This window comes from Phyllostomus hastatus, unplaced genomic scaffold (genome assembly GCF_019186645.2).
Source record: "Phyllostomus hastatus isolate PE091 unplaced genomic scaffold, TTU_PhHast_1.1 phas_contig_209, whole genome shotgun sequence".
Taxonomy (NCBI): Eukaryota; Metazoa; Chordata; class Mammalia; order Chiroptera; family Phyllostomidae; genus Phyllostomus; species Phyllostomus hastatus.
This window is the reverse complement of record NW_025333735.1, coordinates 4104474-4130859: the sequence shown is the minus strand read 5'-3', so window position 1 is coordinate 4130859 and position 26386 is coordinate 4104474. Positions and strand designations below refer to the sequence as shown.

At 41.5% G+C, this 26386-nt stretch overlaps 1 protein-coding gene across 1 annotated transcript; it reads right to left on the bottom strand.

The window, feature by feature from the left end:
• Window positions 1–26257, bottom strand: LOC123816544 (uricase). The gene is made up of 8 exons (XM_045835563.1): window positions 26102–26257; window positions 16390–16608; window positions 13832–13948; window positions 13656–13734; window positions 6540–6726; window positions 4890–5013; window positions 2875–2958; window positions 1–944 (listed from the first exon to the last, which is right to left on the bottom strand). The coding sequence occupies exons 1-8, from the start codon at window positions 26126–26128 to the stop codon at window positions 870–872; spliced, it is 912 nt and encodes a 303-aa protein (XP_045691519.1). The 5' UTR covers window positions 26129–26257; the 3' UTR covers window positions 1–869.
• Window positions 26258–26386: the final 129 nt, after the last annotated feature.

Here is a 26386-nt window from a genome sequence, read left to right as displayed (position 1 = left end):
TATCTTTGAATCATCAATTATATTTATTTCTCTGATTATGTAGATGATAAATGTTCATATTTGAAAGACCCAGAAAAGCACATGGCCAAAAATAAGAATCACCCAGATCCCACCATGCAGAAATCATCACTGCTGATATTGCATATACAGAGTTTCTAGTCTTCTTTCTGTGTGTCTGTTCATCCATTGGCATATTGACTTAGCTTTTATTAAATGTGCTCTTTGTGACAAAGTGATGCATTATTTAAAGAAAAAAACTTATACTTTTTTTCAGGGCCCCAATGCATACTAAATTCTCTCTAAGGATTGTAGAAGTCATAAAACCAATATAGCAAGATTAAAAATGTACTTTCAGAGTAGGAATAAACTAAGCATTCTTACAAATTCAAATATGCCATCTAACTGAAGCCACAACAGTGATATATTTCAAAATGTGATTTTGTTCGTCATGTTTTCTGCACTACCCAGGAGGAAAGTTCTAGCATCAGTAGGATGAATACAATGCTTGCTTCTTAAACTTGTACACAAATTAACTGATATGACACTTCTATTAATTCATGATTATTTTCTTGGTGAATTGATTCCAAAGCACCTCTAAGATAGGCTAAAAAGAAATATTAATAGATGATTATTCTAATACTGCTCTGCATTTGTTAAATAAACTGTATCCACAAAGCCTGTTATGGTTACTAATCATAAAACACCCTGCTGAGCTTGGTGTAGAAGAGTTCTTTCATACAAGAGGAAAGTGCACGCTATGAATCAACAGACTAGGTTGAAAATCTGCATGGTTACATGCTATGATATCCAGCATCACAAGTGGCTTGTGAATTCTTCAGCTGAGAGTGGACTCCAACTCGGCTCCAAAGTCACAGCTTGGAAGCCAGCTTCCTCCTCACTGTACCAGTAATTCTGCCATAGGGGTTGTCGGATGGGAGCAAGACCTGTAGAAAAGCCACAATGTAACTTCACAGACACTAAAATAGAGCTCTCCTTTATTCTATGAATCAACATTAAATCAACAGCAAAAACAACAGCTCGCTAAACAGAAAAATGTATATGTCCTGCAATCGAGTCTCTTCAAGCATGGTAATGCCTTATTTTTCTAGAAACAGTTGACAGATGAGTCAACTTTCCAAAAAATCAGAGTTTTAGGAAAATTTTAATCTTTGGAATATAAATGTTTCTCAAATGCATTACATATCCCTGCCTTTCAAATAGCGTAGTGAACATAGCTTGGCCTTTGCTTGATGACTCACTTTGAACATCAATCACTGTCCAGAGCCCCAACACCACCATGCCCCCGGCCGCATCTGAGGTCCGCAGGGCTGCTCTCTCTGTTCTAAAAGGCTCCCAGACAACTGTGCACTTAGAGTTCTTCTTCCCATCTTGTCATTTGTCACTTCTCTGTTATCGTTGGTGTGTCCTGACTCTCTGCTTCTCATGTGTTGCCTTCCCTTTATACACACCTGCTGGGCCAGGGTCTGGAAGTGGCTCCAGCCACCCCCAAAGTGCACACACAGACACAGCTGATGACACCCTCCCCTCTCTGCCAGATGGGGCTGGGTGAGTGGGTCTGAACTGAGCATGGCGTTAGTCCTGACGCGCAAGCCTTTTTCTGTTTGGGGCACGTTTGTTTCCTCGAGGGTGAACAGGACCATGATTACTTTTAGGTTCCTTCCCTTTAGAAGGTAATCATTTTAAAAAGTCTTTACATGTGAATTCATGGCATTCTGATCATCAATGTCCTTTCCTTCCTCTGAGATAAACACTGCTCCCCCTCCTTTCGGCAAGTGGGGTCACCGCGGCTCTCTGGCTCTCCGTAGCAGCTCAGGGCTCTGAATCAGCTACAGTGGGCACCTAAGCCTGGCTTTGTTTCCCAGCTCTGTTCCTCCGCCTCTGCTACAGCTGGGGTGGTGCACAGCCCAGTGAAGCTGTCAACATAATTTGCAGAACAGAGAAACATGTGCCTGGAGAGAAGCGTTGTGACTAATAAGGCTGCTGAGTCGGGGGCCCCAGAACTAGGACCTTCTGGACGCCCCTTCACTGGTCTTTGTTCTCCAAAGGATGTGATTCTATGGTGACAGAGCCGTGTTAATAGATGGCCCCTCCCTATTTCGTTCCCTCCACACACTAAAAGAAGCTGCCAAAATGTGTGTGTGTGTGTGTGTGTGTGTGTGTGTGGGTGTTTTCATATTCTAGAAGCCTGTGGAAGGATGAATCAAATAAAGAAATCCTGCTGTTCGGAAAGTGGTCTAAGGGGGAGGGACAGTTCTGCTTTCCCAGGACCGGCTGGGACAGGCTCCCCGTCAGGCCCTCAGGTCGTCTGCCAGCACACTGACTTGGTTTCACCTGCTGCGGTGGCTTAAAGCAAGCCAGGGTAAGCACTTTTTCCAAGGCAAGGTTTCCTTTCAAACCCTGAATTTCCCCATCTTGCCTTCTGTAATTGCAAGTAGAAACACAAATACGCTTTCATCTTTTTTTGTGTATATTGTATGCTACTGAATTGACTGCTTAATCAAGAGTTAGAGATGATGGATGAAATGAAAATAGAATCGTTCTTAAGCTGTGACCTTGTGTGGCCCTTTTCGGAGAAGGAGATGTCAGAGCTGCTCCTCGAGCACATGCTGTTCTTTCTCTGTCCTTCGCTCTCTGAGGCACCCAACCCTTCTCTGTAATCACTCATCCACTTTCAGGGTACTCTGGCCTCTGAAGCCAAGAGGCCCAGAGTCTGAGGGCTATAGTCAGTGGTAACTATAAATATTCCAAAGGCAACAGCTCTTACGGGTTTTGGTGGGTGATATTATCATCCAAAGTTTATAAAGAGGGGTGGAGGGAGGGTAGATGTACTACAAAGATTTTTAAAGTTCTTACCTCATCCTTGTTGATCAGTCCCATTTTAGACATGTCTATGTTAAAGTAATGGATATTTGGCAGGCTGATTTCCATGTCTTCTATCTGCAATCCACAGTAACATACATCACATTGGGCAACTGTGAGTCTATCTGCCACTCAGCCCCTTCCCCTACCAACCCAACCTCTGTTGTTCCTCTGCTGCCTGACACTGTTATCACCTCCTAGTCCTATTATTAGATGGTGCACCCACTCTTTTCCTCTCCATGTACAAAACCTGCTTCTCAGAAAAGCAAGAGCATCTTGGATCAGAAACCCGGGAGACCACTCCTAACTGGCCTCCTGGGGCTGGCCAGTCAACCTCCTAAATTTCTCCTCATTTCGCTCCCACTTCACCAGGCCTTCCCTTAACATTTGTGGGCCCTGGGGTAAGAGTGTAATTGGAGGCCCACATACCAGATGTCTAAAGATTTAGAAGTTATAAATCAAGCGAAAAAACTTATGTGAAATATGTTCTATCCTTCTAACTTGGCAAATACACCTTCAAAACAACCTGGAAGGCTGGGATCTAATTTGAACTTCTCTGACTCCTCCGAGTGCCGTGCTGGGACACGGCAGTGTGGGAAGAGTCAGCTCCCAGCCCCGGCCCACCCCATCTTCTTTCTCGTAGTCAGGTGGGTGGACACCCCAGCTTGTACATCAAGCCCCATTCACACCTCCTGCAAACATCTGACTTGTTCACTCTTGGGCCTAAGGATGCACACTCGGATGGCATGGTCTGCCCTCCAGAGGATGGTTCCAGGGACGAGAATTACTTAGGTTCTAGAATTAGTCTCAGGTTATTTTGGCAGGAAATTCTGGATTATGGGTATCCAGAGAGTTCTCTAAAAGGAATGCATGGGCTTCTGAAAGCTTTTTTTGTCTTGGTCTCACTGACTTTTCATGGGTGGACAGCAGCACAGCCACAGGAAGGCCTGAAGTGGGTCTCCGCAGTGCTGGCCACGGCAGGAGTCCCTGCAGCCCAGGCCTAGAGAGAATACTCTTTCTGAGCATCCCATCACAGCCTTAGTTCAGGCCCGTTTTCCACGTTTCTGCAACAGCCTCTCAATGGTTCTTCTTGTTTGAAGTCTATTGGCCTTTCAGAGTGGTCTTTCTGGCAAATCTGGCAGCACCATACCCTGCTTAAACCCCCGGGTGGCTCCTGAGAGCTTTCAGGGTAAAGTGCAGGCTGGGAAGGAGACCACAGAGGCCCTGCAGATCTCCTCTGGCCTCACCTGTAGGCGCGTGGCAAGGTGTTTCCTCGTGGAGCTTCACATAAGGCAGGCCCTCAACAGGAAATGGCTGTTCCATGCTGCCTCCTGTCTCCGTACCTTCCCTGCTCCTTCACTTCCGAGTGTGAGCCCAGATAAACCCCACTGGTCCCTTCAGACTCAACTCAAACGCCTCTCCCTCTAGAATGCCTGGCTGGCACTGTCTTAGTTAGGTGCCTTCCTCTGTATTTCCGTAATACTCTATTCTTTATTGTATTGTTAGTTTACTTATTTTCTTCTTTGAGTAAGGAGATCTTTGGAGATAGCAACCATGTCTAAATTATCTTTATATTCCTCATGTTTTGATAGAGGCATAATAACCATCAATGATATCAAAGGCTGGCTGGATGGGTGGACATGTGGATGAAGTCTCTCTGAGTCTGTCCTTCATTCTCTGTATCTCCTGAAACATAGACTGCTGGTCTAATTCTCTCTCACATTCGGGGCATGTGAATGTCCTGAATATGAGGCTTAAATTGTGGCAGGCTGAAGAGACCCAGAGAGTTTTCAACAAAACTAAAGAGCTATAGCCGTGGTCTGTGTTTTCAGGCCGGACAGATTTTTCCATTTTTTGCTCTCTTCTCACTTGCTATAACAAGCTTTTGAACAACAGATGTCGTTTTTCATGTGTCTTCCACTTTCTTATTTTAACTCTCAACCCTCTCTCAGAGCTGACAGGAGACACAAGTCCTCTCAGTCCATGCAATGTCAAGTGAGGACACGTACCTCAGGAAGCCGGCTCAGGGAGAGCACCTGGATGTCGTAGAGGGTCTTCTGGACAGAGGGCGAGTACTCGCCTTTGTCACAGGGTCCAGCAAATTTCTCTAGGACAAGGTCTCGAACAGTGTCCCTAAAACACAGAAAAGAGAACTAAGGACTCATAGGGTGGTCTTTAGGAATGTATATAAAGCTAAAAACAGTGACTTTCCTGTCCCTTGGAAAACAATTTGATTGTTGATTTTAGAAGGGATTACTACCTTGTAATATAAAAAATCTCACTTCCTATTCCCTTACACATGCACACCATTCAAGAAACATATTGAACGGGCTGTCTTCCTGATCTGGCGCCAGGGCCCAGTGGGAATTCCAGGATAGGTCTTCTTTCATGTTTGAAGAACCTATGAAGAGAACTCCAGGTACCCCAGCTCAGCGTGGCCGGGTCCTTGAATTGTTACATTTTAGGGGTTTTTTTCTCTGTTCTGAATATCATTTGTGATTACTTCATTGAATTCTCTCAATATCCCTGAGGCAGATACTACTATTATCCATATTAAGAGATGAGGAATCTGAGCTTAAAAATTAAATGGTCCACTCTACATCCTTCTCTTTAGTGGGAGGCCCGAAGAGTGCCCTGGCTCTGGCACACTCCATCTTGTGCCCTTTTCAACATAAATACATCAGGCCACTGCCCATGGGAAACATGTGAAATAAAAAAGGAAAAATGAAACTGAGGGGAGGTTCTCTTTAACCATTTCCCTGCCTATCACATAATCAAAGGAGCAGAGCAAAGCTGAACCAGTGGGAGCAAGCTGCCAGGGGCAGGCTCCAGCCCCTCACACGGAGAAGTCTCTGACAACTAGAGCTGCAGCAAAGAAACGAGATGCCTGGTCAAAAGGTAAACTCCAGGAGCTTAGAGGCTTAATTGCTGTTTGTGAGTATATCATAATAACCATATCTTTATATTGTTAAGGCATTTATCATTTATGAAATACTTTGGTGAATGTTATCTCACTTTGAGTTTATCCCAGAGTGACCAAGTGTCATGGTTTGCTTGGGACCAAGGGGTTTCCTGAGGATGTGAGACTTTCAGTGTCAAAATCAGGAATGCCCTTGACAAACTGGAATAACTTGGTCACACTAGTTGAGTCCTTTCTGCATCTACGATGACAAATGTAATTATCCTCACTTGATACAGAGGTTCTTACCATGTGGCTCCTGATCCAGTAGTATCAGCATCATCTGGGAGCTTGTTAGAAATGCAAGTTCTCAGGCCTTGCCCCAGACCTACAGAGTCAGGGCTTTTGGGGGTGGGCCCAGTGACATGCATTCTAACAAGCCTTCCATGTGATTATGATAACATAATAATGTTTGAGAACTACTGATTTAATCAATTAAATGCAGAGGATCACAGAAATTAGGGGGTCCATTCAATGTCATTATTGCTAATAGCATCTGAGAGTCAAGGGTAGATCTATTAACTGAGAGTAAGACCATTGGCTTTCTGTTATACAATAAAAGGGATTTTGAACAGTGGAGAAGTTGAATTGAATGGCCTCTAAGTTTTCCTTGCAAATTTAAGAGTTCATGAACTTTAGGCCTCTGGGACAAGGGCAGACACTACCTGTCCCAATGCCAGGCCCTAGCACATGCTCATACCAGGTAGCCTCAAAGTCCACGTCTCTGCATCGGTGGTAGCGCCACTTGCAGTACACTTGGGTGGCAAAGCACCGGTCCTTCACCTCAGGGAGTGTGGTGAACTGGTCCTTAATGAATCCTTCAAATCCAGACTGGGTCGTTTTTAAGACCTTGAGGTCTTTGATTCCAGAATGAATGACTGGAGGTCCTGTGTTAAGTACAAAGGCAAGAAGGGGTGGGGTCATAAAACAGTGCCTTCTCGCTGATACTTGGCCCTGAGCATCCTGGTCATTAAAACGTGGCACACTATGCCTATCCAGAGACTGCATCACTGCCCATGTTTTCTGACTCCCTGACTCCTCTGAAGTCCAAATGATGAGGACGGTGTGCCTTTCTCTCTGTCTTTACTCCCGGCCCCCTCCTGGCCTTGGAGAACTGAAGGTCAGAGACTACTCCTCCACGTTGTGTTGAAGCCCACAGAAATGAATACCATCCTCTCAGCTACATGTAGGCGAAATGCCTTCCACTTTTTGAGCTGCATCTCATTCAACAATCATGCTGAAATGACTTAATAAGCTCCCACAGAGCAGTTCTGTCTGCTGCTGTGACTCCTTTGTGGAGTAGTCCTGGTGCTGACTGCCTATACTGACTTATGCCTCCCATCACCACCAGACCCTCAGTTCCCTTGTGATTATGAGCTCAGCAAAATCAAACAACTTCGTGAATGAACAACAGCGTAAGCCTGGCTGAGCCTAAATAGCGACTGGGAAGGTGAGGCTGACGACACACAAGGCATAGATCTGCCTAAGTGCATACCCATGAAGGCTTTTTTTTTTTTTTGGCTGTGGGAGAGGGGACAAAGTTGGTTCGTGGGGGTCTGGGGGAGAGAGCAGGGCTGAAAACAATGCAGGGGGTGACATGGCTTTCCTACACCCCTGATGTCTTTCCGTGAGGCAAGTTGGGGAGGTGGAAGGGTGCCAGTCATAATCTGAATAAGCTGTTGACCTGTGTGCAAGGCAGTTTTAGCTCAGGACCCAGGGGACAGGTGGAGCACATAGTTAGTGAGAAGACGATTATCTTTTTCTTTGTGGAACACACTGTAGCTCCAACAGTTTGGTGAAGCCTGAAGAGAACATGGCACCAGGTGACACTGAGAAGTCCACCCCACGCCCCCCATCATGCCCCACCACACCAGGATGCAGTCAGTGTTCTGTGGAGAACATCATTCCTCCCAAGGAGCAGTGAGAGCTGGCACAGCTAACGCAGCTGAGCAGGGCCAGCGAGGTAGGAGTTGTAGCCAATGGTGCCTACTTCTCCTTGAGCATATGAGAGACCCTCAGGCTGTCAGAACATGGGGAAGTTTGCCTGGAGAGGACCAGAAGTTGTGTAATGAGAGAGATATAAGGCCAGGAAAATTCAGGAATCAACATCACTATGGTCTGGATGTTCAGGGTGGGGGGCACTTTGGTACACACCCCTGCTAGCACAGTGCCATGGCAGGATGACTAGGGTCACCTCTTTTCAGTCCTGAAGTTAGTCCTGATTCATATCTAACCTTCCTGGCCTGCTTAGCATACAAATCAAGGTCCAGAAGTGTCAGGCATCCCTATGTTTGACATGGTCTTAGTTGAAGAACAAGAATAGAACTCATGATCCACAGTTATAATGCAGGGCAGCTCTTAATAATTTAATGATTTACATCACCTGTGTGGTTTCAATGGCTGTGGTTAATTCAGGAGCTGTGCTGTTTCAGAAGTAGATAAATGGTGACTGTATTTTGATATTTTCCTGGCCGTGTGTGTGCATCTACCAGAGAGGTCAATGGCCAGTGGTTGTGGCAGATCTGCTGATTAAATATGTACTGATTAAATAAGGCGTTCTGGCCAGAGTGTTTCAGGATAATGTGGTAAAGCTAAAACTGGTATTTGTTTAACACTCCAAAGTTATCATTGGAAATTATAAATGCAGGAGAATCAAGAGAAAGATACCAGCAGTGTCTTGACACTTTTAAGATGGCCGGGTTTATCAGATTCTAGATGTATGAAGACGTGGTTCTGAAAAATCAGCATTTCTAAGTGCTGGTCCAACTGAGTCTAAGTCTCAAATCCAAAAGAACTGTAGAAGTAATCAATAAGTACCTGTGGAATCAACGAATGAATGAGTGCAACAAGATTGATTCACATCAAGAAATAAGTACCTCACAACTTAGTGTCTTTTTCTTCCAGACTGTTCTCCCCCATCGGTCTTTTCAGTTTCTCTTCCTGACCACCCCACCCGCAACTCATACACAGTGTGGTGGGGGGAGGGAGGACATCGCATCAGCTAAGAATGCCTTTACTACCAACATGATTTTAGCTGCTCTCTTTCTCAGTCCTTATCTTACCTGATTCTCACAAGTCTGTTACACAGGTACTGTATTTTTATCCAGGGGACTTTGAATCATTTGCCCACGGTCACATGGCAGGGAACTGGCAGAAGCAGGGTTTGAAATCAGCCCCCATTGTGACAGTCAGCACTTCTTTTCCTCCTGTTTGGATCACTTCCATCCACACAAAGTTTACTCTTCCCTTTAACTCTCCCCATTTCTTTACAAAAAGAGGCCTTTCTAGGACATAGGAAGGTTGCCACTTCTCATTTCATAGTCTGCTTTGGGGGCTCACGTAGAGCTCCCAGACTGAAAAATACCATCCCCACTGGTCTGAAATGGAAACATCACTTTTAGAAGTGGCCTTTATGTATCTTGAAAACTTTTAATTCCTTAAAAATCCCTTATTGAAATACAAAGACCCCCTTAAAGAACTGACTCCTAAAACCTTTATAAACTAATATAATCTATTTCCAACAGTAATCCCTTTTTTAAAAAATCCTGCAGAAATGAAGCCGGGTTTGCAATCCGGAGTGGGGTTAAAACAGTAGTGGGAAGACTGGAAGAGAGATTAAGGGAGGTAAAGAAAAATCAAGGAGAAACATTACCTACTGCATCTTTTCTTAGACAGCTGGCCTCGATTGCCCGCCCCCACGTAAGCCAAAAAAGACTCTGGCTCCTCCAAGGGCCTTAATCATAAGAGGGTTCTTGGATACACTGTTGCATTGGCCGTTGAGCCCACAGCCTTGGACCTCAGACTCCCTAACTTCAGACCTCAGCATTCTCCATGCTCCTTCTCCCCCGTGTATGAGCACTAGTCCCCTGGAAAATTACTCAACCTCTTTCTACCTTGATTTTCTCATCTGTCAAATGGACATGATGACCTAGAGTTGATAAATGTCTAAGGTAATGCATGTAAAGGACTTAGTGGAATCGCTGCCACATAGAAAATGCTCTATAAAGGTCTTTTTTCCCATAACTGACTGTTTTTTTTAGAACCTCAACCACCTGTAAATGTTTCCCAGGTTTCACAAAGGCTCATTGTGTTCTGAAAACTACTTCTGATGTGCAGCCACGGCCATCTCCGGCCCCCGGACGAGATTTATTGATCTTCTGGGAGAGTCACTCCTGCTAGGCAACTTTGAAATGATCTATTTTCTTGCTAGAATAGGAAAGTGGAGAAAGCAGTTGCATTTTCTAATGTGTTTTTGACCTCAGTTTCACACAGAATAAAATGTTTCATGTTGCTAAAGACAGTTAATTACTTGCCACAGTTTTGGCAGAATGCAAACCACCTTCTCATGTATACTCATCATTCTATGAACAAAGACAACAACGACAAATACCTGTTCTCTTTGAATGTGAGTTTTTTCCCTTGGCACACGTTAGACTCTCTGGATAAAATCAGAGAGCTTATCTTATTTCCTCTCTTGGCAGAGCCCCAGCTTTCAGAACACTGGTAAGAACCTGAACCTTTCAAATTTATGGACCCATCAACTAAAAATAGGGTGCTTCACACACTAAAATAGAATCCAGTTTAGACTAACAAGAAATAATTCAACCAAAAAAAAACTGTCCTTTTCTAGATTACTTCCCATTAAATCACTTAATCAGCCTTTTTTCTTGCCTTTCTGCCATGGTTATGAAATAATGCAAAAGGAAGATTTTCACATTTATATTCTGCTAGAATATAGTCTTTTCTAGCTTTTAGTGTCCTCCTACACACTTAGCAGATTGTGGTCTGTCTCCCAGAGCAGCATACATCCTACCCTTCAGTTCTCTGAGGGAAAGGAGCTCACTGCGAGTTAACAGAAAATAAGCCCAATCCTTACCTACGCATCAGGTGTCACAGAGCACAAAGCTTTACTGAGCCAAGAAAAAAAAATCCTGTCATTAAGAGGATAATTGCTTCCACATTTAACACCTTCAAAAAAGGACACAAATAGCTAAAAGCAGAATATCTAAAACTATATTAAATCATTCTAGTAGAAAACCTCAAACTTGTACAGTTCTAGAAGAAGTGAAGATCAACTAAATATCATTTGCCTTTGAGAGTCCATTTAGCTCATTTAGCAGGGAGAGCGGAAGTTCCCTGTGTGCAGTTCTGGATCCAGAAAGATGACATCATCCAAAAAGAAGGAAGCCACCTGGGCTTTTGGACAACTAGGTGATAATCACGATGGTTTCAAAAGACCTTGGGTTTGCTAAGAACTCTTCTTTGGGAGGAACTGAAAGGCGCTTTAGCCTTGATATCTAAAGGGTGTAAACTGCCGTCTTAGCAGTGGCCATCTCTGTCCTGGGTCTCCCTCTTGCCCCATCTCATTTCCATGGTCTTCCCAGCTTGACAGCTCTTAAATCCATCCTCCCCCAGGGCTTCAGTGTCAACTCTTCCTTGACATCATCCTCCTACTTCCACTAGTTTCCATGCTAATACGTCTCTCTTAGTTGAGATCTTATCTCCATCTTCCATTCCTAGCTATGAATTTTTATAATTAATGTCAGATTGGGAGAAATTTGATGAGTTATAATTCAAATAGTGCAGAAGTTTGGGGCCCAATTGAGTTCACATTAGTAACTCAGCCAGCCCAGTGACTTCAAGGCTTGGCTAAGCTTGTAGTTCACAGAGACTGAAAGAAAGTTTGGGAGATCCAGCTTCCACATAACACCTAAACCAACACCTAAACCAACAGCCCCCATCACACATGCAGAGCCTAGTTCTCCTCTCAGAGCTTGGGAAGTCACAAACATAACAGGCCTTCTCCCTTTGGGTGAACAAATTTCTTTCTCTCTTCCAGATTCTCCCATAGAATTAGCAGACTTTGAGACAGCCAAAAGTACCCTAAATAATGCAATGGGAGTTACAGCAATTCTCAGGGCCTAAAATGATGTTTGAGATTCAGAAGGCTTCCTATATGAATGTTTGCTCAATTGATAAGAATAAATCCAGTTCACTAGAAGAAACTCGGTTACATATTCTGCTGGGAAAAGCCTGCTTGGGAGTTGCATGGCTGGATATGTGATGAAGTGCATGTGTTTGAGGGGGCAGAATTTTCACCAACATAGCCAGCCCCCCACTAAAACCCCTACTTAAAGGTTTGTAGGGGTTCAGACTTCACCTTGTGGACTGGTGTGTGTGTGCGTAAAATAATGATTATTTTCTTCAGTTAAGCCTATGCAAGGGTATTGATTCAACTCACAGTTTCAGCTCTTCAATAATAAGCAAATGAATTCAACTTTGCTGCCCAAAGAGCACAGATCCCCACTCTACAAAGAGGTGCAGAGTACAAATGTCATCTTCATACACACAACACTGGAAGATATATACACCTATATACACTCTCCAAAGAGGTGCAGAGTACAAATGTCATCTTCATACACACAACACTGGAAGATACATACACCCATATACATGTGCACACACACACTGCCCACCCACCCTCAAGGCAGCAGATGTTTCTGGTCCTACCCTGATCCCTGCCAGCCCCACGGGAAATGAGAGGGATGCTGGATTCTAGGTGAGTCAAGCTGGAGCTTCTGGGAACACTGCCACAATGATTGTAATAACCCGAAGCCTTGCAGCTTTTTGCAGAAAGAAAAAAGCTTTGTTCTGATTATGGTGACTAGTTTTTCCACCCTTCAGCAGCCAGCTGAGCAGTTCAGGCTGATGATAACTCCTGGAAATTCCTGGAAAGAACAAGAGTATAAATAGCAGCCAGTTTTCTTGTTATGACCAGGAGAGCCCTATCCTGGGCCACTCCACTTCCAGCTCCAGGGCTCTGCTAAAATATTCTTGTGGAAGTTATCAATGGCCTATTTGTCAAACTTCATAGTTTCTCTTCAATCTTCTTTTAACTAAAACTTTTTTTAAAAGATTTTATTTATTTTTAGAGAGAGGGGAAGGGAGAGAGAAAGATGGAGAGAAACATCAGTGTGCAGTTGCCTCTCACATGCCCCCTACTGGGGATCTGGCCTGAAAACCAGGCATGTGCCCTGACTGGGAATCGAACTGGCGACCCTTTGATTTGCAGGCTGGCACTCAATCCACTGAGCCACACCAGCCAGGGCTTAACTGAAACTTCTTAACCTTTCTTGGAAGAGACTGCTAGCTGTTCACTAAATTTATTTCCTCTTCTTCCTGGGTACCTGGCTAGCCTATATTTCCCAACATTCCTTGTAGTTAGGTGAGGCTGTGTGATTGGGTTCTCTCCAGGAGAAGCACTATGTGCTACTTTCAGGCCTGGAGTTGTTGTAAGTATGGTCCACAGTTAATTCTTAAATATTTTGGTGAATAGAAATGTATGCATATAAGTGTCATTGCTGCTTGAAGTGAGGTTCATTTTTATAGTAATAATATCAGTAATTTTATTGCTATGCAAATAAAATGTCAGAAAAACTTGATTGCTATTCACTAGATATTTCCTAAGAAGGTTATTGTAATTAAAGTATGGTATGGTACTAAAAGTACTGGTCAGAAAGTTCAGAGATTTGTGTTTTTTGTCAGCTTGGGCCTTTTTTTCTTGCTTATCTCAAAACTGGTCATTAAAATTACTACTCTACTTAACTCCCAGATTTCTTTCAAAAAGTATTATTTCATTTTTATATTTTTAAGATAAAAAGTAGATTTAAAAAAAATGTAATCCATAGTCACAATGCTCATTCCCATATCAGATTTAAAAGCCTTCAATATTTTCTATGGTTTTCCTGTACAGGGTAGTTTAAAAAAATACTGCAATTGCTACAGTAGAATCATAGCAAGAAAAATATTTCCTCACCACTCCTCATCTGCTCAACCTCACAGAAGTGCGTTCCCGTGGGTGTATGAACAAACGCGTGGACGTGCTTGGCTCCGTTCTGAAAATTAGAAAAAAACATTGTTTCCGTACAACTTCAGCATATGTCAGGAAGCCAATTTCTTTAATTAAACTAAGGCACAAATAAATGAAGCAACCTTTTCAAAACGCTTCCAAGGGACTTCTTCCATGTAGACTTGAGCTCTGATGACATGGTTAAAAGAAGAAAGGAAATGTTCACAGATATTCATAGCAAAAGTCTCTATGCTTTTGATCTGTAGAAAGAAACAAAAGGGCAGTGATCAGAAATATTTGCCCCACTTGAAAATAATTGTTACTATCCTCAGCCCTCTCTTTTCTGATCAAGTGCTTTCTAGAGTCAGAGGAACACAGAATTAAAAAATTCTTGAGATGAATTGGTTGTTGTTTCAGTTTTTCACAAGGATTCCTAAATGTAATTAATAAATCACCATCACCCAATGTGACTATCCTGTTTTTAAAAGAAACCTGTTTTGTAGATGTATATGAGCAGTAAGTAACTTAACATTCAGATGCCCCTCACCGCAAGCGGAGGCATGGCTTATGCCAACTACAGTGCTACAGTATACTCCAAAACACTCTGGCCTCTTTATGATGTTGGCAAACAGGCCTCCCAGTTTTCCAAGGAAAAATGGTAATGAAGGGCCACTTCAGCTTTCTTGCCTTGTGAACAGGCCTTCTATTGACCATCCTCAGCTCTCCACCCCCATGAAGCTGCTCTCTAATTCCAAACAAATTCCTCATATTAATCTCTAGGCAATATTTTATGGTACTCTCATAGTCTACAGATTATTTGTGGCATTGCCTGTAATTAACATGGGCTATTTGTACAGGTTTCTCCAGGATAGTTCTGACATTTGTGAGACAATTTGTACATGTTGTCCCAGAACATGTATTAATAGCATCCTATTTCACTCTCAAAAGTATCCTGGTTTGGGAAATGAAAGCACTAACTTGAAAAGATACATGCACACCCATGTTTATTGCAACATTATAATAGTGGCAAAGATATGGAAATAACCTAAGTGTCCATCAATGGATGAATAAATAGTGAAATGTTATTCAACCATGACAAGAATAAAACCTTGCCATTTGTGACAACATGGATGGAACTTGAGGGCCTTAGGCTAAGTGAAATAAGTCAAATGGAGAAAGATAAATGCTGTATGATCTCACTTATATGTGGAATCTAAAACAAACACTAACACAAAACAAACAAATAAAACTAAGCTCATAGATATGGAGAACAGATTGGTAGTTGCCAGAGGTGAGGGGTAGGGGGTGAGCTAACTTTGTCAGATGAATAAAAGGACTGCAAAGGCACAAATTTCCAGTTATAAAACAAATTAAGTCCTGAGGATGTTATGTGCAGCATGGAGACTATGGTGAATAAGACTATATTGCATATCTGAAAGTGGCTAAGAGAGGAAATCTTAAACATTATCATCATGAGAATAAAAACTCTGTTCCTATGTATGGTGACTGATGTTAACTAGGCTTATTGTGGTGATCACTTTGTGACATATACAAATATCAAATATAAAGTTGTATATCATTTATACCTCAATTAAAAAATAAGAACAAAATTTCCTGGTTTGGAAAAAGCATTATATTGTCATTCTACCTAAAAATAGAATGACTATTAATTCATTTTATCTAAAAATGAATGAATTTCAGTAACTTTTAACATCCAGATTCATTCCTTCACTTTTCTGTACCTCTCCCACAGTACAGAAAATGTAAGAAAACTTTTTACGCAGCTTTCTTTTTTAATGCAGTACAAACACCTATTTTCATTTTATGTTCTCAAGAGAGCCAAGCCTTTTCCACAGCCTTGCCTGTGCTTGCTGGGCCATTCTGATTAACAAGAGAAAGTTTGAGGGTAGAAATATCTCTTGCAGAATTTATATTTCAAATATTTTGTTCATTTCATGGGTGCAGATTGCATGCAAAAGCATGAAAAAAGAAGCTTTCCAGTATATGCTTTTTGTCTTCTTAGGCTTCCTAGAAAATAAAAAAAAATGATCTTAAATTGCTCAGAAATCTGTTGCTTCTCTAACACTTAAAGAAACTCAGGGTGAGAGTGCTGAGATACCAGATCCAATCAGTTCCAAGGTCCTTCAAGGAGTATAATTGCCATCATATATGGATACCACGTGGTCACGGAGTTAGGAAAATACGGAAGGCATTCAAAGTTAGACAAATAAATTTCAAAATGTATCCTATGCTTAAGATTTTCTTCTATAATAACACCAAGAAGAAAAATGGTATCTTCTTCTATAAATGTACACCAGTTAAAAAATAAGATACACAATAAGACTCAAAGAAATGCATGACAAAAATGTGTAAATTTCTATTCTGAAACACTATCAAGACCTTGATTTGCCAATGATGCTAATCAAGATAGAACTGTCAAGTTCTTAAGTAGGATTCTCTACCTAAAAGGTGTGCAAAGAGTTAAGATCCAAGAAAAAAGAACAAAGAGGTGAGTTTAAAAAACAAACAAACAAATAGCCAACCTTTTCTGTAAGGCTAGTAATTTTAGAATAGAAAAGAAAAAATGTAAAAATAGAGTTATAAAGCAAAAGGAACTTGAAATAAGCAAGTAATATCATAATGTTATAAAACAGCGAATTCTGCACAAAGATTGGCAGCATCTAAGACGGATAGCACATACTCCTTTGAACTTTGCCAAGACATGAACTGTGTTCTTGATGGTGTCTGTAGGGATGATGTCTGAATTATCTCCATGTAGATAATCTTTTTTGGAGCTCAGCGTGAGTTGCACCGAAGTTGCCACCTCTTTAATGCTGTGATATATTCCATCTCGCTGAATATGGAGAACTTTTACCATATCCTTCCCATAGCCAGTTCGAACAAACTCCACCTCATTGTCCTGCAATGAAAACAATCATCTTATTGAAAAAAGCTAAATGAAAGCAAAAAGCCAAGTGCAATTTCTTTAAGCCTTACTTTAAGCATATGTAAGTCCTCAAATAACATTGCATTGTTATGGTGCCAATCAGATGCTCTGCTAACATAACCCCTGTTTATATCCATGAGCCTATAGTAAAATGGATTTCATAATAATGTCATTTCACGGTAGTTCCAAGAGCCTATCAACGTTAAGTGAGGACTTTCTATAATTATAAAAGGTGAGAATCAGAGTATTCATGAAAGCAAGATCATGTCTTACTGTTGAAGAAGAATGAGAACTTTCATGGAGAAAAGGGAACCACAAGTACTCAGATGAACCTATCTCAACTTGACCTAAAGACAGACAGGTAGATAGTTTTCTTGATAATAAATAATAATAATAACTGTACCTCATGGGTCAGACTACTCTTTATTTAATCCCTGCTAACTTAATCCTTATAACAGCTCTGAGAACTAATATTATTCCCATTTTACAGAGGGAGAAGACAAAGTTCAAAGTTAAGCAACTTGCCCAACTACATGTAACTAGGAAAGATTGGAGCTGAGGAGTCACACTCAGGCCTGTTGACTTTAAAACATGTATTCCTAATCATTACGTAAACTGTCTTTCTCGTGTAAAATTTTTGTCTATGTTAACTAAAAATTATTTCATTGCTTTTTTTTACAGAGAGTAATACTCTGGAGAAAATGTCCTGTGATCAATAAAAACAATCTGAAAATTGCTTCTTCTACTTGCTGCCAGGAAGAAGACTAATTAGCGACAGGGTGCAGATTACGTTCAGGAGGGCAGAACCAGGGCCATCTGGCTGCAGTGGAAGCTGTGCTTTAGCAAAGAGACACTGAGTAAGAGCTTGGCGACTGATTCATTAGTACCCTTGTCTGAAGCTGGAGCCCTCACTAGTGAAATATGTCCATCTGCACTGGTCGATCCACAAGACTTACCACTTTACTGGTGTTTGAAGGAAGAGGCAGGAGGGACAGAAAAAAACTATTTTATTTAACATTGAGATTGAACATTAAAATGGTAATGAAAGAAGGGGGCAAAAATAAAAATAAATCAAAAACAACCTTCAGTGAGACTCTGGGGAAGCGCACAGAGAAGGAAACCCACCCACTGATCGCACATGGGTGATATGCTTGAAGTGTCAAAGGCTACCTCAAAATGTTTGTGTAAAAAATCACCAGATCCCCTGGGGGAAATTTTAAAATTCTAGCCAGCATCAGAAATTATTGTAATATTCTTAATCAAGGTGAGGGATGGGAGACTTTCTTAGATGTTGGAGATAGAGCTTAGTAGGGCATGCTGCATACTCTGAAGATTTGTTGTGTCTGAATTGGTCCTTCCCCTGTGGGAGGGACATATTTAGAGACAACTCTTAAAGAGGCCCCTCAAAAGTCTCTGAACCGACCTTTGGGGGACTCATCTGCAAGAAGAGCATCAATAAGAAAACAGAAAGTGCCGACTTGAGGGATCCTAGTAAGAACTATAATAGTGACAAGGAAAGCACTGTTGTGTAGTTATAATGGCTTTGGAATCAGAGTAGGCCCAGATGCTGCCTTGCTACCTATAACTTTGTAGCTGCTGATAAGTAATTTGATGTCTCTGAACCTCAGTTTTCTCATTTGTATCAGTGGAGAAAACTACCGCATTTTGTAGGGTTGCTGGTGAGTGTGAAAGGCCTGGTTCACTTTCTAGTGCCTAGTGGTGCAGTGTGGTCAACCCTAATGACAGTGGTTGTGTCAGGCCTGGCTGTGGACACAGCAGAGGAGACCTTGAGTAAGCCCACGGGTTGTGGGCGTGGAGAGTGCCACTGGTAGGAGAAGGAGAAAGGCTCTTGAAACACGCTTTGAGCAATTAGAGATTTTACCTGGGGGAGAGAAACAGTTGGATGGCTTGGGGCCCCTGGATGGTATGGCTAGGATTCAGAAGCCAAGGTCTCTGAAATTATCCATCATCCCCAGTACACAGCAGGACAACAAATGTTATTCCTCAGTTCTATCCCCTACTGCAAAATACTCAATTTACAGTAAGTTGTCTGTGAAAACTATGTGATATATACAAAAATGAAATGATAGCCACACTTTATATCCCCAGCCCTGCTCACCTCTCCAACTTCATATCTTGCCACAGCCTATCTCAAACTACTTCCACCATCCTGGGCTAACCGTGGTTGTCTAGGCTCTGTGTGCCTTTGTGCCTACAGGCCTTTGAATTTGCCATTCCTTCTTTCTTGAACATTCTTTCTCTTTCTCACTACCCAACTACCAGCCTCTTCACCTGCCTAACTTCTAGTGAGCCTTCAAGTTTCAGATGGGACTTCTCCCCAGTAATCTGTCCCAGCCCTTTAGGCCTGGCGTAGGTACCCCTTCCATGTGTTCTCAAAATAGTTCTTTCCCATTAGAGTCTTTATCAAATTGTATTGCAGTTGCCTCATTTTGTGTCTGATTTGCTCAGGAATGGTAAATTATGGAAGCAGGAACAATTTTTATCTTAGTTGTCACGGCAACCCCAGCACTCAGCACAGTGCCTAGAACGTGAATAGGTGCTTAATAAATGTGTCATGAATGGTACACCAGCACCTCTACTCCTTGTGTAGTGGCACAGAATAGTTAATAAAAATACCCAGAAGACTTCAGTACAGGAAAGGCTGCTTTAGCTCAGACCCTAATCAGGAAGTTCCTCTTCCTAGGAAAGTGGGGAAGCCCCCTCTTTCCTCTGATCACCACAGGCAGGGCTGGCCAGAGAAGAAAGGTCCAGGAAAGGCAGAGTTGAGTGTAGACAGAGTCAGTGAGCTGCACAAAGTGCACACATAGCTAATAAGCCTATGAGTGTTCTAGCAGAGTGCAGCCATCCTGGAGTCCATGCATGCCACACATGAGAGAAGTCAGTGCTCCTTAGCAAGCTGCTGACTCGATCTTGGCACCCAAGCAAAGCTTGCGTAACTGAGTTCATTGAGCAATGAGTTGGAATAAAAAGGGCACAAGCATCTGAGGCTGGAACAGAATGGAACAAGAATGGAGCAGGACCCTGAAGGGTCTCTCCACAGTACATAACAAAACAGATAATAGTCTGGACTGCAGCTGAAGTTTCTTCAATATGTCTTCCCCATTTCCATAGTCAGAGTAATCAGACGTAAGTGCCAGAACCTCATCAAGCACGATGCACAGTGTGGTGCAGAGATCCATGTCTAAGACCACTACACAGTGAAATACAAAGGTTGCTCTCATCTGGCGCCCGGGCTCTTGGAGCCACCTAGGCCAGGTGTGAATTTTTGTTCTGCAACCTATTAGCTCTGTGAATGGAGGCACATTTCTCCATCTATAAATGGGAATAATACTAGTGCCCAGACCTGGCTGGTGTGGCTCAGTTACCTGGGCATCATTTCACAAAGTGAAGAGTCGCCAGTTTGATTCCCCAGAGGGGCACATGCCTGGGTTATGGGTTTGGTGCTGGCTGGGGCGTGTACAAGAGGCAACCAATCAATGTTTCTCTCTCACACTGATGTTTCCCTCCCTCTCTCCTTCCTTTCCCCTCTCTCTAAATAGATAAATAGAATCTTTTAAAAAATAATAGTGCCTATCAGGATTGCTGTGAACATTACATAAGAAAAAGAAAAGTACTTAGAAAAGTGTCCGGCAAATAGCAAGTGTTCAATAAATGTTAGCTGTAATTATAATTGATAAATAATAATTCTATGTCAGATTTTGCCTCAAAGAGCTCTCCTGGTTACTGTTCATGATAAACATCTAGACTACCCACCAATCCAGGGCCACAGTGGCAAAAATCAAAGACTGCGGCTGAGACGAAGCCCACTTCAGCCTTTGTGCTTTTGTTGTCCTTCCCCAGGCTCGTGTGGCTTGAGGACACGGTTGCAAAAGGACTCTCAATTACCTAGAGGAAAACTCCAAAGAAAAATCCCCTTTTCTTAAATGTGTTTTGAAAAATAAAGGCATGGATTATCACTATTTGCCTGCAAGTAATGTTGGAGAAAACTCAGAGATTTTAAATAAGTCTCATAAAATTTCATTTCAGTGACGAGATAGTGAGTGTCCTGTTTCCATATTGAAAGTGATGTAGGTTGTCACTGCAGGTCTAAGGCCTCTTAGCTTGGAGTCTGTTAACCTCTACAAGACCACATGGATGGATCTGTGGCAGAAAAATATTAGGAAAGATAGAACTTTTACAAATTTAAATTGAAAAATAACTAGACTTTTAGCTCATGTCTTAAAAGAACATCTCTACCCTCTATAACAGAGAGGAATACAGAAGTGCTAGCTATTCAGGACCCAGCACTCAAGGACAAATCTCAGTTCAGCTGCAGGGTGCAGTGACAGGCAAAGAACTGTGCGTGGACACGGCTTCTCTCTTCTCTGGAATGTGCTGGGCAAGTTCTCCCAGTTGTCTGCCCAGGTTTTTCCCTTGACTGGCTAGTTAATTGCACATTTGTGAACAAAAGGACTTCAGAGAAAAATGCTGAACTAATACAAGAAAAAGGAGCACTCAAATGAACAATATTAATATCACTTAGATGAATTTTAACAATATGGAACAATAAGAACAATAATGATGAATAACAGCCTTAGAGGCAGCTGGTATTTTTTCGGTTGCCTAGGATCTACTAAATGTCAGACGGGAAAATATTGATATCTAGTAGGAAATGTCATGTTGCTTTCGGCCGTGGAGCAGTTGATTTTTGCTATCAAGGTGGGGTAGTGTGCCCTAAGTTATGTTCAAAGGGTGACTCTAAAAGGACTTGTCAAGTAGATGTTTCGAGAACAGTTACTTAATAAAGACTCCATTTACAGGTGTTCAGTTGTTTTCAGACTTCTGCCAGTTACAGAAAGACAGTCATCACTAAATGCTGGGGGAGATGCTAATTTTCTTGCCAGCATCTCCCAGCACAAATAGCAACAGGCCAGGGAACTAGAACAAAGCCTTAAGGAGCCTCTAAAAGGGTGGGGGTGGGATGGGTACAGTGAGGGCAGGGAACTCCACAGCAAATAGTTGATGAAGACCTCCAAAAAGGCACCTGGAGGAAAAGTTTACTGAAATGCATCCACATTGTCTCTTTCCTAATGTATAAATCTTGCAAATAAAACAATAATAGTAGCAATTGTTTAGTGAGGGTTTGACATGTGTCAGTAAATCTGCATATATTACTCCCTCTGATGCTTCACAAAAACTCAGTGAAGTAGGTATGTCATCTAAGTCTGACAAAGGAAGACACTAGAGTCCCCTAGTAACTGCCATAGTCACACAGTTACCAGGTGACAGAGGCAGGCGGAGAACCCAGGCCATTTGGCTCCAGGTGACATGTTTTTGCCCACTACATCAGAGTCCCTACACCCCCTGATGACAAGCCCTTCCACTCATTAGTGATGGAAAAAAGGGCATTCTGATCCCAACAGAAAGAGGTTTTCTGCCATTCTATTGCAGAAACCTATATTTCTATACCATTTAAAATTTTCCACCCAATAAAACCTATGTTATCCTTCACAAAAACCTTGTGATTTGATACAAAGAGTATTTCACAAATAAACTAGCTCAGAGATGTTAAGTGAGCTGTGCCAAGTCACACAACTGATAGGCAGACTGGTACAGTGGGAAAAGCACCGCTGAGACTGGAAAGTCTTATTCCACTTCCACTATACTAAGAAGCATAACTTACCCCACACTAAGAGATTCCCCCAGCCCAAACTATCACTTTTTCTAGCACTTCAGTCATTATTTTCAACTAAAGGGAAAGTCTAGGTTCAGACAGACTCTGTGTCTATTGCAAGGATGTTTAAGCTGTGAAGTAAGGAGAGAATCAAAGGATGGCTGCCCTTTGGGGCAGGATGAAAACTAAGCATCATGCCTTTAACAACAGAGCAAAGCACTATGTTTGAGTTGAACATTGGCTTTTATGTGGTTAAGGATCATTACAACATGAATGAAGCAGGCTAATCTGTGGTCATTAGAACCATATTACCAGTGGACTGTTGGTGGTCCATCTGTAAGGACAGAGAAGGAGGTGCATCATGGAAGAAAAAGGAAAGAAGGTGGAGGGAACCAGCATTTAATGAGATTTAATGAGCACCAGTTACATGCCAGAAGCTATGCACACAGCATGTCATTGACTCCTGGTAGCACTCTGTGAGGGTGCAGATCATGAACCCCACCTTTAGAACAAGGAGATGTTCACAATGTTAAATAGCTTGGTCAAAACTATATGCCCAGTGAGAGTCGGGCCAGGCATGGAACCCAGGTCTGCCTGATTATTTTCACATTATCCAGCTATCTTCCTGACACAGCATTATAATGTTCTTTATAGTGGGATTTTACCTACCTAACTACTTTTATTTATTTCTCTGATTAGTTCTAATTCATTCTAAATTCACATCACCCCAAAATAGAATTCTCTCAAAACTTTTTTCATTCAATTCTTACATTCACCTATATTTATTTAGTTCCTTCCATGTGGCAAGCACCGTGATTAAGTTCCAGAGACACAACAGCAAACAAGGTAGACACTGTTCTGCCCTGATAGAGATTATACACTAGAACACACTTTTGCAGTGAAGAATCAGAGAGTTAGTATTGTATTTGGGCTTTGCAGGTTGTATAATCTCTGTTGTAACTACTCATCTCTGTCATGATAGCATAAAATAACTGTGCATAACACATAAACGCACAATAAAATGCATGAACATGGCTGTGTTTCAATAAAACTATTTACAGAAAAAATGGTGAGCCAGATTTGGCTCACAGGAGTTTGCTGACCTCTGATCCCTTCAGTAACAACCGGAAAAGTAATCAAGCACTTAGAACACATTCTGACAATCACTCTAATTAAAAAAATACAGTGAGCTCTGGGTCTCTCTTGCAAGGACACCTAAGCCAGATTGAGAGAGATGAAGGATGGCTTCCAGGAAGAACTGGCATTCACAAAGCCACCCGAATAATGAGTAGGAAATAACCAAATAAAATTTTTCTGGCCCTCTTCCACTTACGTTTTCCTTTACCCACATTTCTAATGAACAATTCCTTATTTTACAAATATCTGAGTCATTCTGCTTGCCTCACTCCTTTTCACCAAAATAATTCAAGTCCCCTACCCTTCCTCCCTCAACAAGTATGTCATCTTTTTTCTTCAGTTTGTCACATGCTGAATTTTACTCCATACATTAACAGTCTTGTAAAAGTTGAAACAAGAAATAAAGTTGAACTCAGAAAAACTTTATGGTATGTAAACCATACCTTAAAAGATGACTGAAAATACATGAAGCCAGCAGCCTGACTTTAAGAGTCCTCACAGGATGATTAACTTTTGATGAAGCCAGCAGAGACCAAGGCTTGGAAAAATTTAACTTTATCTCAATCTCAAAAAAATTCTCATAGATTAAGCTTCAAGGAACATGAACTCACTGCCCCAAAGCAAAAGTGCAGAAGGTAGCAAGGTTTCATGAGAGAGAGTTGTAGAAACAACAGATAGCAAAGTGTAATCTTCAAAGACTTCAGATATTGAAATGACCAGGCATAAAATATAAACATCTTATAGTAAATATTTTCACAGAAATAAGAGAGAAGACTAAACTTATCTTCTTCTTGAAATAGAGTGAATATGGCTTCTCTTCAGCATAAAACAAGGGGCCATAAAAAAGGCCAAGTAAATTTGAAAAAGAACCCAGTAGAACTTCTAGAACTGCATTGACAAGTGGATTAAGAAACAGATGCAACTGAGGAAAGAATTAGTTATTTGGAAAAGATATGTTAAGTAATAGATTAATGTTGCCAAAGAGAGACTGAGAGAGCTGGAAGATAGATCCAAATGAAGAATCAAGGGTCACCCAGATACACAGGAAATAAAATATTTGAAAGAGACATAAAATGTACTAAAACGATACAATAGAGCAAAGGTGGAAGAGACACAATTGAGATCAAGACTAAGATTTTCTAGAATTATTGGATGAATGAATATAAACTTTCAACCATAAAATAAGCTCATTACCAAGTGAAAAACTCTTCCTTGTTCAATACACTTGGCAAAGTTACAACGGAGGGATTTGCTACTATTTTTGGAGGTGATCATGTTGTGAGACAGAAATGGTATTTTGATAATGTTATATTGCTTGGGCTCCAAAAGTTGGTAATGTTGTGAAAAACATTCTGCCAAGTTTGCATCTTCTCTCTCCACTAAATTGTTTGTGTTTCTGTCCATAATATTACTTTGCTGGTTTTAGTAAAAGCTGGGGCACATTGAAATCTAGGCTTCAGGGTGATGTTGAAATCCCTGAAGCCCTTGAGTGTCCAGGACAGTGTCCGACACAGTGATTGCACAAGGGAGGTTGCTGATTGACAATTGGCATTATCGAGTCAGCAGCAATGGGAGATAAGGAAGTTTTCTGAAAGCAGCATCTAAAGGAAAGTGACCTACCAGCATTTGTTTTCAAGCCTTGAAATAAAATTAGATTTAGCAAAAACCATCTTCATGCAGATGTACCACAGCCCAATTACAACAAGGGATCAAATTGTAGAAAAAATAATCTCTAATATATACAGATTATTCACTATTTGTCAGGCACTATGCTAAGCATGTAATGATGAGAAAGCAGAAATTATTTTATATCTTATTTAACAAATGTTTAGTGTACCTAACTGAAACCAAAATGCTTATAGTTAGCCTCTATAGTCTCTAAACACATCACTGAATCCTAAGCCTGACATACTCAGCTATCAACACCATAATACCAAAAGGTACCACAAGATAAATAAAATTAACTTTATTTTATTTTAACTTAGATAAATAAACCTGATGCTATGAAAATTTTTTTAAATTGATAAAAAAAAGGTTGGGGTTGCTGAGATCCTTTTTATCTGAATGCAGCAAAAATTTATATAAAACAAAATAATACCCATAAAGGAGGTTCATAAAAATGTTTCTTGGTTTATCAATTGAGTAGGTTGTGAATATATCAGATACAGCATAGCTTGGGCCTCAGGACAGCGAGTCTCAAAGTTTAGGGTACACCAGCATCACCAAAGACCTTGTGAAAATCATAGCTCCTGGGCCTAGCCTGCAGGGTTCTGATTTAGTGGGTTGGAGTTCAGGCCAAGAATTCCACCCTTTTCATAGGCACTACAGGAAAATGTGAGCAGGTGGTCCAGATGCCCCCCCGCCCCACAAAACTCTTTTTTAGGAGAAATAGAACCACAAGCCCTCCCTTTCCTATGAACCTCGAGAATCCTCAACAACTCCCACTGAAGCACAGCACCGATCCTATCACAGGGGTCCAGTTCTGATCTGGATTCTTGAGTCCAGGGATGAATCAGAGCCATAACGATTTACAGACATGAGGTAAACTGCTACATCAGCATCTGTAATAATTGATTCAAAAGCATCATGCACTTAAGAAATTCTTTTCACATGTCTATCTACCCTATCCCTCCTCTAAGAAGAGAATAGTCTCACCTTATCGACGTTATGGTAATGGGCCATTTTCTCTTGGCTTTCAACTTCAGATTCAGTTTCAAAAATGAGAAAGAGTAGTCAGGGCAAAACAAATGTTTGTAACATTTTTTATTTGACCTGAAGGGTGAGTGGTCAATATGTTTACCTGATTGCATTACAGCCAATTGGACACCAAGGCCTCATTACAGTACAGCATCATGTTGAGTGGCTAAAACCAGGAGGCGGAGAGCATACGTAAACATGTTTGTTAAAATACAACTGCATCTACTCTTACTTTTAATCAAC